Below are 13,607 nucleotides of genomic sequence, written 5' to 3' on the forward strand. Positions count from 1 at the left end.
GGCGCATTTCCTTTTATAGTCCTGCCTCGTGTAGCATCCACACACCCACACTACCAAGCTGCCACAATACCCCATAGAGACACACACACATACACAGACGGCCTCGTCCTCTGTCTTTGTCGTCATCGTTGCTGTTGAAAATTTCTTTTGCATTAAAGTACAAAAATGTTTCTATATTTATTAGAGTTTGAAATATTTATTAACTTATATTTTTCATACACAAAATTCGCATAATTTAATATATTTTTATATTATTGTTTTTAGTAATTTCCTAATACATTTTTCATAAAATACTTTTGCTTGACATTTCCATTTGCAAACTTTACCGCGCAGCAGAAATTCACCACACCGCAAGCTTTGCAAGCTTTTGTTTCGCAACAAAGCTGCCAACTTGGCCTAAAATGTTAGCCATTTATTGGCTGTTAATATTTAAAGGGAAAGTATTTAATTGTCTCTAATTCAAACTACAACTATTGACTTTAGTTTTACTTGACGCTCATGTCGAAGGTGGGAGCCACAGCCACAGGAATGGGAACATTGCGTGGATGATTGAGATCACCACGATCGTAGTAGCCACCCAAGTGCTCGCCAGGCACATGATATAGACCATAATGCAGTCCCGTGTTGGCCACCTTAATAAGGAAAATATATCAATATTTTATTGCAGGGAAATTCTCTTCAGCAACTTACCCGCTTCAAACCGTTGATCGAGGCCAGCAGCAACGCCATTTTGGCCAACAGCAAAGCTTTGCCGCTGACTATTGAAAGCATCTGGAAGCCCATGGGCACCAGGACAGCGCCCAGAGCTGTGACGCCAAACATCATGGTGATAATCATGTTGAAGCGATGGCGTCTAAGACGAGCGCTGCCCATGGAATCCGCTTGAGTTGCAGGCGCATCTGTAAGATACATTTATATCTTAAAACTGCAGAGGAAGAATTTGAACTATTTTGAATATTACCACTGCTCAGATAGCGCTCTGTGAGCTTCACCAGATTCACTTGTAGCGTGTGCGTGGTCAAACTCTTGGCCAAGCTGCTGGCCAGTTGATCAAACCAAGTGAGATGCTTCAGATCCTTGCGATCATCGCCTGCATGTCGCGCCTGGCCATTCGTGGCATTTGTGGCAGCAACTAGACGCACGCCTTCGAAGAGTGGAATCACATCGGAGCTCATGACATCCTCAAAGATGCGCAGACTGCGTGAACGGAAGCAGGACCACAATCCCAAGCTGCCACCGGATTGCAGGCAATTATGCAACTGATGATGGAGTTGCTTTAGTTGAGCTATCCATGAGATACGCGTATCCGTTTGCGTTGGCGTCGCCGCGGTGCTTGCCACAAGTGGCAGCAGCAAGCAGACTGCGTACATAAATTTCACTTGCATTTCGTGGTGATCGCGTCAAGGTCTGAAATGAAACTGAGGTTGCTACAACGATCGACGCTGACTTTTTATGGCCGCTGGAATGAAAATGTCTTTTGGGGCATGCAACCGGTGATTACGCATTGCGTGCAGAATTATAGCAAATGTCTAACGGTCACCCAATGCGTTTGTCATGGTCAAACAGACAGTGATGGGTGGTGGGTGGTGGCCAAGATCTAGTAAGTCACAATGTCGCAAAAACTGTTGAATTCGAAATTGAATTTGCTTTGTCTGTCTCTCTGACTGTCTGTCTCTGGGTGACCTGGAAACCTTGCTGCGTAGACATGAAATTAACTTGTCATCGCCAAGAGTATTCTAATCGAATGTGCCGCAAAGCTGTTGGCTGCACATGTGGCAGTTGCATTTGGGCCTGAAATCAAGCGCTCCATTGACCTGGCAATCACAATGGGCATAACATTCAATTTGCGGAACTTTCCAACTTGCGACAAATGCAAGAAAAGTTGTGAAAAACGTTGTAGAGTTTGCTTTCTAGATATGTTGAATATATAATTTGCAACAAGAAATGGGAGTAAGATTTAGACTCAGCTCTTTCATTCAGTTTATAATAAATCACAAATTAAATTTAAACTGCGTTCGAATCTCTTCAAATATTCATTCAGTTTATAATAAATGCCAAACAAAAATGAACCTTTTCTTTCATCTCTTTAAATATATTTCAACCCACAAAAGAAAAGAGCACAGTATAAAGCACATAAACAATTTTTCAATTTGGTACATATTTTTGTTTTTTAGATTGTATTTATTTAAATTTATTAGCTAAGAGGTAATTCATTGCATTTTCCTTTTGTTTTTCTTTAATATAACTCTTGAACAAATTCGTACTAAGATTAGAAGGTTGTTTTTTTGTTGTTTCTTGTTTATGTTTTTAGGCTTAAATAGTTCATTGAGTGCAAAAGTTGACGATCAGTGATTTGTTTTAAACTTTAGACTATGCATCTAGTTAAAAAATGTTTACAAAAAACAGCTACGAGTTTCCATTTCACATTTCTCATGCTCGATGCTATAGTGTAGGTAAAAACAGTTGCCATTCAATTGTGTGCCATAAATATCTGCTATAAACATATATACACTCTACTATATATTTCATATATGTTGGGGAATCTGATTTGATTACTCTGAACTACTCGCTCTTTTCGTTTTTTTTTTTTGTTTTTTTGGGGCCGATGTAAATGTGTGTTCTAGCAAAAGATGTATGTATTTACATGTGGAACAGATTGCGCATCTTCTAGATGCATCTTCTCTCTCTCTATACATATCTATGGCTAACAACTGTACAACTTTAGACCTAACTGGCGCACTGCAGGCGATGGCGCCAATACAATCATGAACTAGTCCCCGATCCAATCGTTGTGCCAGTGGCAGCAGCTCCACGTCCAAATCGTGGCAAATACAGTCCAAACTTCGACTCGATGCCTGCGAGCAGAGGAACAGCTGCATTGTAGCCACCAATGTGATCAACACGCGGTTGCGCTGTGCCCAACGTATTGTCCAGTGGCACAGCCAATTTGGCGCTCTGCGATCCCTTGGGTTGATTGCCGCCAAAGTCGACGTAGAAGAGACGCTGCAGCAGCTCATAGGTGAACAAGGTGACACCAAACTGTGGCGATGAGCGGCAAACGCGAGCTACAGAAGTCAAAATCAATTAGATCACAATAAAAGAATTGAAGTAGTCATCACTACTCACCAGCTGTGCCCTTCCAGAATGCACGTGGACCCTCCTCGGCCATAATCTTCTTGGTGGCATCCCACAGACCCGTGTACGTCGTCTGTCCCTGACGTGCCGCAACCTGCAGACGTGTCTTGATCACATCAGCTGGCGTCACTAAAGCAGCAGCTGGTATACCAGCAATGGCACCAGCAGCCAGCAAAGACACTGGACTATTATAGCCATCCTTGTCGGCAAAGGCGCCCTTGATGTGCGCATATGTGGGGAAGTAAATGGCCGAGAAGTTGACATCGCGCAGCAGACACGCCTTGGCTCCCTTGTAGAGACCAAAGAAGCCCAGCTCACGCACCACGGATAAGGCACTAATCTTCGAGCCACCAGCAATTTCACCCGCCACCTGCAGACGAATCTTGACAATCTCCAGCGGATTGGTGAAGATCACCTGCGCGGCGCCACCACAACCACCGGCAATAACCTCACCCCAGACGGGAATGTTGCTGCGCTTATCCGTGAACTTGTCGCGCACAAAGTCATTCACTGTCAGCTTGATGGCCTTCTCGGGTGCCACGCCCATGAGCTGGGGCAGCAGACCACGGTAGAGACCGAGCACGCCTTCGTGACGAATGACCTAAAGAAGAAATTAAATAAGTTAATGCTTACAATTGAAAGTATATTAGTTAAACGCACCTTCTTAAAGCAATCCCAGGAGTTTCTGTAGGCAACTTCACCAATCATGGAGCCTGTGCGTTGATTCTGCATGCGTGTCTTGACCAGATCAATGGGATAGACCACAGTGGCGCCAGTAGCTAAGGGAAATAGGAAATATATTAGTTAAGAGATCAGTTTAGAGATTTACTCCCACTTACCGCCCGCAAAGGAGGCCAAGGTAAAGCGATAAGTGGCTTCGAGCACCTGAATCAAGGCCGAACGATCGCTTGGACTGTCGACAGCCTTGATCTCGGCTAGTCGGTGAGTGATATGTTTCGTATAATGCTCGGGTGCAATGTTGCTCAGGTCGCTGTAGTCGATGCGGCTGCGGGGCAAGTGAATAAAATTCATTAACTGAGTGATCAAACAACTTAATAAAAGACTAATAACAAAGTAGCTAATAAAAAACTAAAACACACCGAAGGCTTTGAAATGCAAAATGTGGAAGGTGACTTAACTATTTTTGTATGCAGGGCTGTGTGGGGGGAGAGGAGAGAGAGAGAGCGAGAAAGAGAGAACGATAACGATAACGAGAGAGGAGTACCATGCGGTAAACGTAACGTTTTTCTATTCAAAAAAAGGACAACAACACTTGCCTACTTGGAGAAATCTTTTTGCGTTTCCACCAGCTTCTAATTTATCAAACGAGACACAAATACACAATTGATGCAACAACATTTTTGTATTATTTTTTGGTATGCAATTTCATTAAATGAGTGCAATAATAGAAAGGGAGATAGGTAAAGAAACAGAAAGAGAGAGAGAGAGAAAGAGAGCAAAACAGTTAATAACAAGACACGGAGAGAGAGACGTACACACACGACAAAATGATGTGGAACTTCGATTAACTGAGACCAAGTGAACTGCTTCTACTGCTGCTCGTTTAAAGCTTTCTGATTAGTCTTGGATGTTCTTGCGAAGATCAACGAGTGTGTTTGGGTAAAATTGGATAAATTCGAGGAGCAACTCACCCTGGTTGATTGACGGCGCCCGTTAACTGAAAGAGAATGTCGATCTCTAATGGAGTGATCTGACTCATTGTCTGTGCCGCATAGAGCAACTCGTTCTTGGTGACCGTCTCAGTGCGACTGCCTTTGGTGGCATACAGATAGATCTGCTTGATCAGCTCCATGTTGTTCAGCAGCGAGGTAAATGCTATGAAATACGGGAAGCTCACACGATGACCCTCCGTGACCTAAGAATTATATAGTTCATATTAAAAGATAATCAAGAATAATACTCGATCAACTTACCGCCACCAAGTTATCCTTGACATCGGCGGTGAGTAAATGCCGCTTAACCTTAACGATTATGTCCTGAAAGTCTAAGGGGGAAATGAATCCAGTGCCAGCTGGATCCTTGCTGCGGAATGCCTCCATTGCGTGCTCCTCATGAAAATCATGCAGCAATTGCGTAAATTCAGCATAGTTGATAAGGCGTTGCTTCTTCTACAAATTTAAAGAATTGGATTTAAAAAACAAATTATAAAAAACATATAAATGTTGACTCACCTCACCAAAGTATCGCTTAATAAATGTACCATCTAAGCTAAAAGGTATCTTTGAGTGCAGTTCGGTTTTTTGTACAACATCAGCAAAGTCAGCTAAGCGTCGTAGTAAACAAAATTAGTCAGAATTAATGAAATTAGCATCATAATATTTACCATATGAGACATTGCCATTGCCTTGGCGATCGAACAGTTGAAAGGCAGTTCTATAGAGAGCATCGGGGGCGCAGAGCAAACCCTCAAATGCCTGAAACTCGGAGAATGATATGAGACCATCTTTGCTCGTATCTGCAATGCCGGCCAACAAGCGAACAGATTCCTAAAAAAGTAAAATATAGATCAAATAATGTTCATAATGCAATAAATAATGAAACCAAATTGTATTGGAATTTTTAATTGCTTAAAAAATTATGAAATAATATAAAATATACACTTATGCGCAATGCGTTTATCTTAAATAATTAACGACAAATAAGCTTTTATGCAATTATCTTGGATGTGCAATTAAATGTAGTTTCAATAATACAAAATATGCAATGGCATAATGAATAAAAACAAAATTTATTCAATTATTTCAAAAATTATGCAATAATCCAAATAATGCACTTATATGCAATGCGTTTAACTCAAAAAAATAAATTTTAATGCAATTATCTGGAATGTGCAATTAAATGTGGCTGCAATAATCCAAAATATGCAGTTGCATAATTAAATAATAAATTTGTTCAATTACTTCAAAAATTATCCAATAATCCAAGTGCACTTATATGCAATGCGTTTAACTCAAAAAATATTATTTTATGCAATTATATTAAATGTGCAATTAAACGTAGTTGCAATAATCAAATATATGCAATTATATGCTATACTTTTATATAATTATTTGAACTAAACCTTTATGTAATTATTTTCGATGAGCAATTAAATTTAGTTGCATCTTTCGACATTTTACTGTAGTTCAGCATTTAACCGGACATTGGAACAATCGGACCTGGCTAATAATTATTGGCTATAACTTTATCACAAATCCAAAAATTAAATAAAGTACAATCCGACGACTTTGCCCCGGTCACGAAAACTGCAAATCAGTTACGGCTACGATTCCCCGGCCAGGCAAACAAATTGATAACACGCTGGAGGCAAAAGTTTTGAATGTTGTGACGTTAACACGAGGTGGCCAAGTGATCGAGTTCACATTGAGTCCAGATATGATGCATAGCAATGATTTAGTTAGTTAGTATGTGTGTGTGTGGGGTTGAATACATCTTATGCTGCGACTTTCACACAGGTAATTATCTATCTCTTTACTGCCTGATAAGAGCAAGCAGGCAACCCGAGTTCGCAGTCGCCGTCGTTGTCGTCATTTTTATTGTTGTTGGCGATTGCTTATCAGACTGCGACTGCGACTGGCTGGGTGTGTGTGTATCTGTGTGGGTTTCGCGTATAACCTTGCAATGACCCAGCGCTTGGATGCTACTATGTATGTATGCTGAGTATGTACTTACATCATTGAAAGCCGCCTCTGTGAACAGACCCAGGAACTTGCGCACGAAATCCTCACTGGTCATGAACTGTTCGCCATCCTTTTGAATTGACGCGTACTTCTGGAAGACTTCACGCAGTTTATCGGTGCTGGCGCGCTTCAATAGTGATGGAGTCTGCAATGTAAAGAGAACAAGAGATTAAGATCATATTATTTACATACGCACACACGCACACACTCGCATTGCCATATGACAAACGCTCTCACTAGTCTTCGTGTTGTCTCTCTCGCACGCACGCTCTCTCTCTCGTAATGCGGCGGCCAAACAAAAGCAACACGTGTCATAAATCAAAGCAATTTGCTCTCTGTAAATGCTTTTCTCGATTAGTAGAACTCACAGTTGCGGAAATTGGCATTTTGTTGATATGAAATTTACAAATAGTGCGGCCAGTTTAAACAATGCTGGCATTTAATTAGCTCATCAACTTGAGCCGAACCAAACTAAACTGAACTGAAGCAAGCGACAACAGCGCCTGACGCAACTGACTGCCCAAATTCTGCTTTAGTGTTCTATCTACTTCTGCCGAAGTGACAAAGAGAGCAAAGTAGAGAGCGCAAATTTTATGCAAACACTCGAGGAAGAGAACATGTTATTTTTTTATCTTGCTTGCTTCAAGGGGGTTTCGTCAAAATTGATCGATCGCTTATTCTCTCTTTTTCTGTTTGCGCTCTTTGCGGGAGGAATTCGCTCTCTTTCTTTGCAATTAGCTGCTCAATTGTTGACATCATAAATAAAGCACTTTTTTTTATGGTTTGTTTGCAAACAATATTCAATGCGAGTGGAGAGCGAAGAGTAAAAATAGGCAACATAAATTAGCAATGTTATTAATAGGCAAACTCTTCATATTGCCGTTCGCTCTTGCTCTTCATATTTCCTATCTACGCATAGACTCAGGGCCATTGGGTCAACAACGCTGCTGTTGTAATTCCGTCAACAAGTTCTCTTCTCTTCGCTCACGTTTATCAATTAATCCATTGACGTAATGCGATTATCATGTCAGTCCATGGGAATTGTCATTCGCTCTCTCCCTCTCTCTCTTGATTTCTGTGTCAGTTGCTGGGGTCCCCCATTTGCATTTGTTGATGTGTTTGTTTTTCTTTTATGCAAAAATAAACAAAAACGTGTAATGCATTTTACCAGTGGAGAGAAAAACATTTAATTGTGTCCTGTACTAAAATCCAATCTTATCAGCTTGTTGTTTACTGTTACTGTTTGTGCAGGGGACTGAATAAATATTACTATAAATCACAAAAGTGAGTTCGCTGTCCAACTAATGGAATATCGATGCGAATTATATTTATAAAGTGAATGCAATTTCTATTAATTTATATGTAAATTAGAACTGATTACAAAAAGAAAGTATTTTTAGAAATCAAGTACGAATAACAAGATTTTTAGTATATATTAAATTGTATATTGATGTAAACTTTTGATAATAAAGCGAATTCATAAAAATGGCTTTTACTAAATATTTTTATTCGAATTAAAAATGAAATAAAATTACTTTTATCTTTGTTTAGTAATTCCGATACAATTTTTTAAATTCAATTAATAATCTTACTTAAGATATTTGATAATAAAATTACTTTTATCTTTGTTTCGCAATTCCGATAAATGATAAAATGTATAAAAATTCCAAAAAAATTGAAATCTTTGGTAATAAAATTAGTTTTATCTTTTCTTAGGAATTTCGATAAATGATAAAAATGTTTAAAATTTCAAATAAGAATTAAAATATTTACTTTTATTAAATTACTTTTATCTTTATTTAGTATTCCGATAAAATTTTTAAAAATTCCAAGTATTAAAATATTTGGTAATAAAATTACTTTTAACTTTGCTTAGTATTTAAAATTCTAAAATTTTTAAAAATTGCAAGTAAGAATTATCAATCAATAGTTTTCAAGATGTTATAGATTAACATAAAAAATTTCTAAGCAAGTTGACATTAAATATATTAAAAATCAAAGAAATTAATGCTCCCATAACAATCAATCAATAGTTTTGAAAATGTTATAGACTAACATTAAAAGTTACTAAACTAAGTTAGTATAAAATATATTTAAGATCTACGAAATGAATGATTCAAATATTTCATCCGGATTATCTTTCTATAACAATCCCTTTAATTCAATTTAAAGCCGCGCTACAAGGCGTGAAATCACAAAGCAAGGACTAAACAAATCCCGACCATAAGGACGCGAAACGTAATCAAAAGTCAGAGATGAAAGCTTAGAGTGCTTGAATAATCAAAAGCAAAAATTGTTTGCATTTATTATGCCAAGCACTGAATCCCCCACAATTGTGCACACATTGAACTTGAAAAGCCGCAAACATTCACACTAACACACATAAAGAGACTTGTGTGTTTGTGTGTGTGTGTGTTGCATGTGCAGCGTGTAACGTTGCACATACGCCGTGTATGACGGCGGCAGGTAATATTATTTGCACGAAGCCAAGTTTTTCATTTTTGTTGTCTCCGTTTTTTTGTTAGTTGTCAGCTGAAAATTATAATGAGGTCATTTGTCTGCTGACTGTGGCTGTTGTTGCTGTTGTCAAAGGTCACAGAGGCTGAGCCTGCAGCGTGTGGCACGTGCTACAGAGTGTCGCCTCTCCATTCGTATTTGTATTTGTATTCACAGAGTCGTATCACCTTATGCAAATTCTGGGCAAGGTCATTCAGGCTGTTCATTATCGCCATTGCCACATGCAACAATAGTTTTGCGGCAGACAACGGCATATTTAACAAATCGAATAAATTATCACAGCTAAGCTTAAGGACGCATTAAAGTCAAAAGTAATGTTAGTTCTGACAACTTTTTCGCTACTGTTCGTTATATGCACACATTATATGCATATTTTATTTACTCTCTAAGCAGTTAAAAGCCAATTTCTGTGGGCCCAGATAATTGAACAGTCTACACATTATGTACAGTTAGCTAATTGATGAGCGCAAAGTGTTTAATACAGAGACAACTGAGTGAGAGGAAACGAATTGTTTTCGAAAAAAGTTCAGCTGCACTGTGTAACTAGTTGGTTGACAATTGTTCAAGCCCCCTTTTGATACTAAATGCAATTGTCGCCAACTGCGACAGAGATACGGAGAAGAAGCAGAAGCAGAAACAATAAAAACAATATCAAGAGTCTAGTGAAAACTGAGATAGCGTTGAGATAATTCAGCTTTTGAATGAAGGTGATTCCGTTAGCTGTTCTCATTGTTGTTGTTGTTGTTGTTGTTATTTTTGTTGTTGTTATTATTGCTGTTGCTTGACATTAGAATGGAAACTGAGGGACGGCCGCCAAAAACATATGATGCGTGTTTTCTCGAGCTTTTTTCTCTATAGATCATTTAAGCAATACGCACACACATTCTTAAGATATTTCTATTTGTCAGTTTATATAATAATAATGATGCTTATAGGAATTGAAACAATGACAGACACTGAAAAGAAAACACAGCCAATTTCATCACAAATGGGATTCATATTTCTCTTTTATCTAATCAAATTCTTGCTTTAAAAGTTTACAAAATATGGAAATTTAGTCAAAGAATTGATTAGCATAATGAATAGGAAACGGATAATTTAGCGATATATAACAGGTTATTATTTATTTTACTTTTTGGGAATAATAATTTCAACAGTTTATTTAAACTTTGCTTATTCATCGAAATTATAAACCAATTTAAATAATTGTTATCACTTTTGAGGAAATTACGTTCAGTGTAGGAAGTAAAAAAAAAGCTGATCATATCATTTGCCGATAACGTTTTAGATATTCGTGCCCAACTCTATGACTGTTGTGTGAAATAATGTTTAGAGAGCACACATATCGTAAAGTTGAATAACTATTTACCTCTTCCATTTTTGAACACAATTAGAAAAGTCTTATGGGAACGTGAAGCACTTGAAAAGCGATTTGAGATTTTTATTGTATTATTGCGATTGATCGATGTTGATCGCAATCTTTTTGCATTCAAATCTCTCGTATGTAAGCTAATTATTCAGCTTTTGTTTACGTCGCGACGATACAAAAACTATTCCAACTGTTGCTATTAATGATAATAATATCGAGTATTCCAATTTGCCAATGAACTTCCAGACCCAACACGATTTCAATTTTCCGTCGCTCTCTCTCTTCCACTCTCTCGTTCTCACTTTCTATGTGGTGTATATATTTAATTTTTCTTTATATATTTCAAATGGTTTTTTGGATTTTCTTGTTGAATCGCGCGATTCGCGATTCATTCGTGCGTTTGCGTCGCGTCACTTTTCCGTTCTGAATCAAAATCTGAGGCACTGGCAAAAAAAGCTTTTCCCAGTAATAATGCTCGCTGCTGTCGCTGCTGCTGTCGACGTCGACGTTGACTGCGACTGCGACGCCAGCAGCAGCTGACGACTGACGCCTGGGCTTACAGTTTTTAATAATGCACTTGTGTGTTTGTTGTTTAATAATCTTTTTGATGTGTGCGTCATTTGACAACTGCTGTTGTAATCTGCAACTGTATTTGCTATTTGTTTCTGTTGGTGTAGGAATGCAACAACAACAACAACAAGAACAAGAAGGGCAACAACAACAACAAGAGTAATCAACAACCACTGTGCGATATTTCATGTGGGTGAAGAGCTTTGCATTTGTTGGCTTCAAGCGTGCGAACATTCTCAACACAAACAAACTAATCGTATGTGTGTGTGTGTGTAACAGGTGGTTGTTGTTACACACACACACACACTCACACACACACACACAATCGGACATAAACAGGAAATTACTGTGTACAGCTTTCCTGGGTGCATTTTGCATGGCGATAATTCAAAGCAAAAGCTTTGAACGCTCGACTTGGCAAAACTTCTATTTATTGCCCACTAGAGAGTGAGAGAAAGAACGCTTAGCTGCTGCTGCTGCTGCTGCTGTTGACAGAAATACAATTGTAATGAGCTTTAAAGTTTAACTCGCATTTCAAATTGCAGCACGTGCAGCAACAGCGACAGCAGCAGGAAAAGGGCAACAAAAATCATGTTAATCGCTGCGTTGCGCATACGCCGCATTGTCCGGCCGGGGAGAAACGCACGCACGTGAATGGCGCATGGTTTGTGTTATAAAAATAGACACAGGCATAAAAAGCATTGAATGAGCAAAGAACAAGTATTTTTACTTGTCGAGTGTGCTCGACTGTGAGATACCCGAAACTAGTTTTGAATAAAAGCAAAATATTGTTGTATTATTCTCAAAATATACAAAAATATTTTTAAAAAAATGTCAAATGGTATATTTGGTATATTTATATGGTACTACGCTAAATATATACTATAGACGGCAAAATTGTCAGGTAAAGAAAACAAAAGTATTTCTTTATAAATTTCGACAATTTTTGTCTGATCGCAACCAAATTTTCAGGAATCACAAAGACTATATTTATTATTATATACAACAAAATTAGCGACTCTAGCATTACAAATACGCTTGTTATTCGATTTTTGTCGATTTGCAGGGGCGGAAGTGGGCGTGGCAAACATTTGAAACAAATTTAATCTGCGTGTAAACATAACAAATGCTGTCGAAAAAAAAAATTATAGCTCCATCTCTTATAGTCTCTGAGATCTAGGTGTTCATACGAACGGACGGACAGACAGACAGACGGACAGATGGACATAGCTATATCGACTCGGCTGTTGATTTTAATCAAGAATATAAATACTTAATGGTGTCGAAGATGCCTCCTTCTACCTGTCACATGAATTCCCTGCCGGCACAAAGTTATAATACCCTTCTACAATATGGATAACGGGTATAAAAATAAAATAGAGCCGCACTAGCAAAGAATAACATAGCATACTATAATAATATATATGTGTATGGTGTATAAGAGATGATGGGTCAGCCGAGTGGAAGTCAGACGATGATGATGGTGGCACTTGAGGGCGCCGCTAACAGCGCTGTAAATTGTGAGTTATGAGCTTGCAGAGCGAACACTGCATGCAATTCATTAAACTAAACGAACAGCAATTACGTCTGAAGGTGCACGAAACAGCAACAGAAATAGAGACAGCAAGAACTCTCCTCAGTTGAGGCATTGTTATCAAGGTTAGCGAAATGTCACTGCCTGAGACCCCAAGCAGCTGATTGTGTGGTGCCAGTTCAGTTCAGCTCAGCTGACGTCGTGTCCTTTGAGCGCCAGGCACCGTGAGCAAAAGCCAAACACAGGCAAACAGACGGACGGACGGACAGACAGACGGACGGAAGTCTCAAGGGAAACATTTCCGTTTTGCTGCTTAAGATAATCAAAAAAAAAGCAAGCACGTAAAAGCAATTGCTTTTAAGGGTTGTCTACCTTTAGCCGTTTAGCATTTGCCGCTCTTATCAGTCTTTAGCTGCTTATCATTAGCACACTTTTGCTATACATACATATGTGTATGTTTTATGCTTGTAATCCTCTTACTTACTTCTTGACATTGAGCCCTTGTTACAGCTGGTATCCAATTAATTGGACACCGTTCGAGTATTGGCATTATTATATCAGCAGCTGGAGCTTAAGTTCGACTTGGCGGGCAACCTTTGAATATAGTATATGCGGGGGAGGAGAGGGGAGCAATTATCTATAACAATAATATTGCAATTAATATTTTGATTGTGTGTGCAAATTGCTTGTATAGTTTTATTTGATTTGCTGCCGTTTTCCGTGTGAAACTTTAATCAAGGGCAAAGGCCACAAAACACACGACACACACACACACAGCGTC

The 13,607-nt window shown here is 38.7% G+C and overlaps 2 protein-coding genes across 4 annotated transcripts; both read right to left on the bottom strand.

The window, feature by feature from the left end:
- Positions 1 to 186: 186 nt before the first annotated feature.
- Positions 187 to 1,436, bottom strand: LOC133838757 (uncharacterized). Its single transcript, XM_062269983.1, has 3 exons — positions 962 to 1,436; positions 691 to 899; positions 187 to 632 (listed from the first exon to the last, which is right to left on the bottom strand). The coding sequence occupies exons 1-3, from the start codon at positions 1,383 to 1,385 to the stop codon at positions 486 to 488; spliced, it is 780 nt and encodes a 259-aa protein (XP_062125967.1). The 5' UTR covers positions 1,386 to 1,436; the 3' UTR covers positions 187 to 485.
- A 724-nt stretch (positions 1,437 to 2,160) lies between these two features.
- Positions 2,161 to 13,508, bottom strand: LOC133838746 (calcium-binding mitochondrial carrier protein Aralar1). Of its 3 annotated transcripts, none has more exons than XM_062269970.1 (10): positions 13,311 to 13,508; positions 6,829 to 6,981; positions 5,480 to 5,642; positions 5,328 to 5,419; positions 5,070 to 5,264; positions 4,788 to 5,011; positions 3,975 to 4,141; positions 3,796 to 3,914; positions 3,127 to 3,736; positions 2,161 to 3,065 (listed from the first exon to the last, which is right to left on the bottom strand). In XM_062269970.1, exons 1-10 carry the CDS (start codon positions 13,374 to 13,376, stop codon positions 2,764 to 2,766), a joined length of 2,091 nt encoding a protein of 696 aa, XP_062125954.1. In that variant the 5' UTR covers positions 13,377 to 13,508; the 3' UTR covers positions 2,161 to 2,763. The 3 variants fall into 3 exon arrangements, with proteins under 3 accessions (XP_062125954.1, XP_062125956.1, XP_062125955.1); XM_062269972.1 differs by lacking the exon at positions 13,311 to 13,508 and adding an exon at positions 10,723 to 11,125; XM_062269971.1 differs by lacking the exon at positions 13,311 to 13,508 and adding an exon at positions 7,205 to 7,360.
- Between the last annotated feature and the right edge of the window lie 99 nt (positions 13,509 to 13,607).

The sequence above is a fragment of the Drosophila sulfurigaster genome, chromosome 2R, assembly GCF_023558435.1.
Source record: "Drosophila sulfurigaster albostrigata strain 15112-1811.04 chromosome 2R, ASM2355843v2, whole genome shotgun sequence".
NCBI lineage: Eukaryota > Metazoa > Arthropoda > Insecta > Diptera > Drosophilidae > Drosophila > Drosophila sulfurigaster.

Excerpts from the sequence above, each read along its gene's own strand:
- LOC133838757 (XM_062269983.1), bottom strand. The coding sequence starts at position 1,385 with ATGCAAGTGAAATTTATGTACGCAGTCTGCTTGCTGCTGCCACTTGTG. Across the intron at positions 900-961 it reads AGAGCGCTATCTGAGCAGTG|ATGCGCCTGCAACTCAAGCG; the intron begins GTAATATTCAAA and ends TGTATCTTACAG. Across the intron at positions 633-690 it reads CGATCAACGGTTTGAAGCGG|GTGGCCAACACGGGACTGCA; the intron begins GTAAGTTGCTGA and ends TTCCTTATTAAG.
- LOC133838746 (XM_062269970.1), bottom strand. The coding sequence starts at position 13,376 with ATGCCAATACTCGAACGGTGTCCAATTAATTGGATACCAGCTGTAACA. Across the intron at positions 5,420-5,479 it reads CAATGGCAATGTCTCATATG|CTGACTTTGCTGATGTTGTA; the intron begins GTAAATATTATG and ends TACGACGCTTAG. Across the intron at positions 3,066-3,126 it reads ATTCTGGAAGGGCACAGCTG|CTCGCGTTTGCCGCTCATCG; the intron begins GTGAGTAGTGAT and ends TGACTTCTGTAG.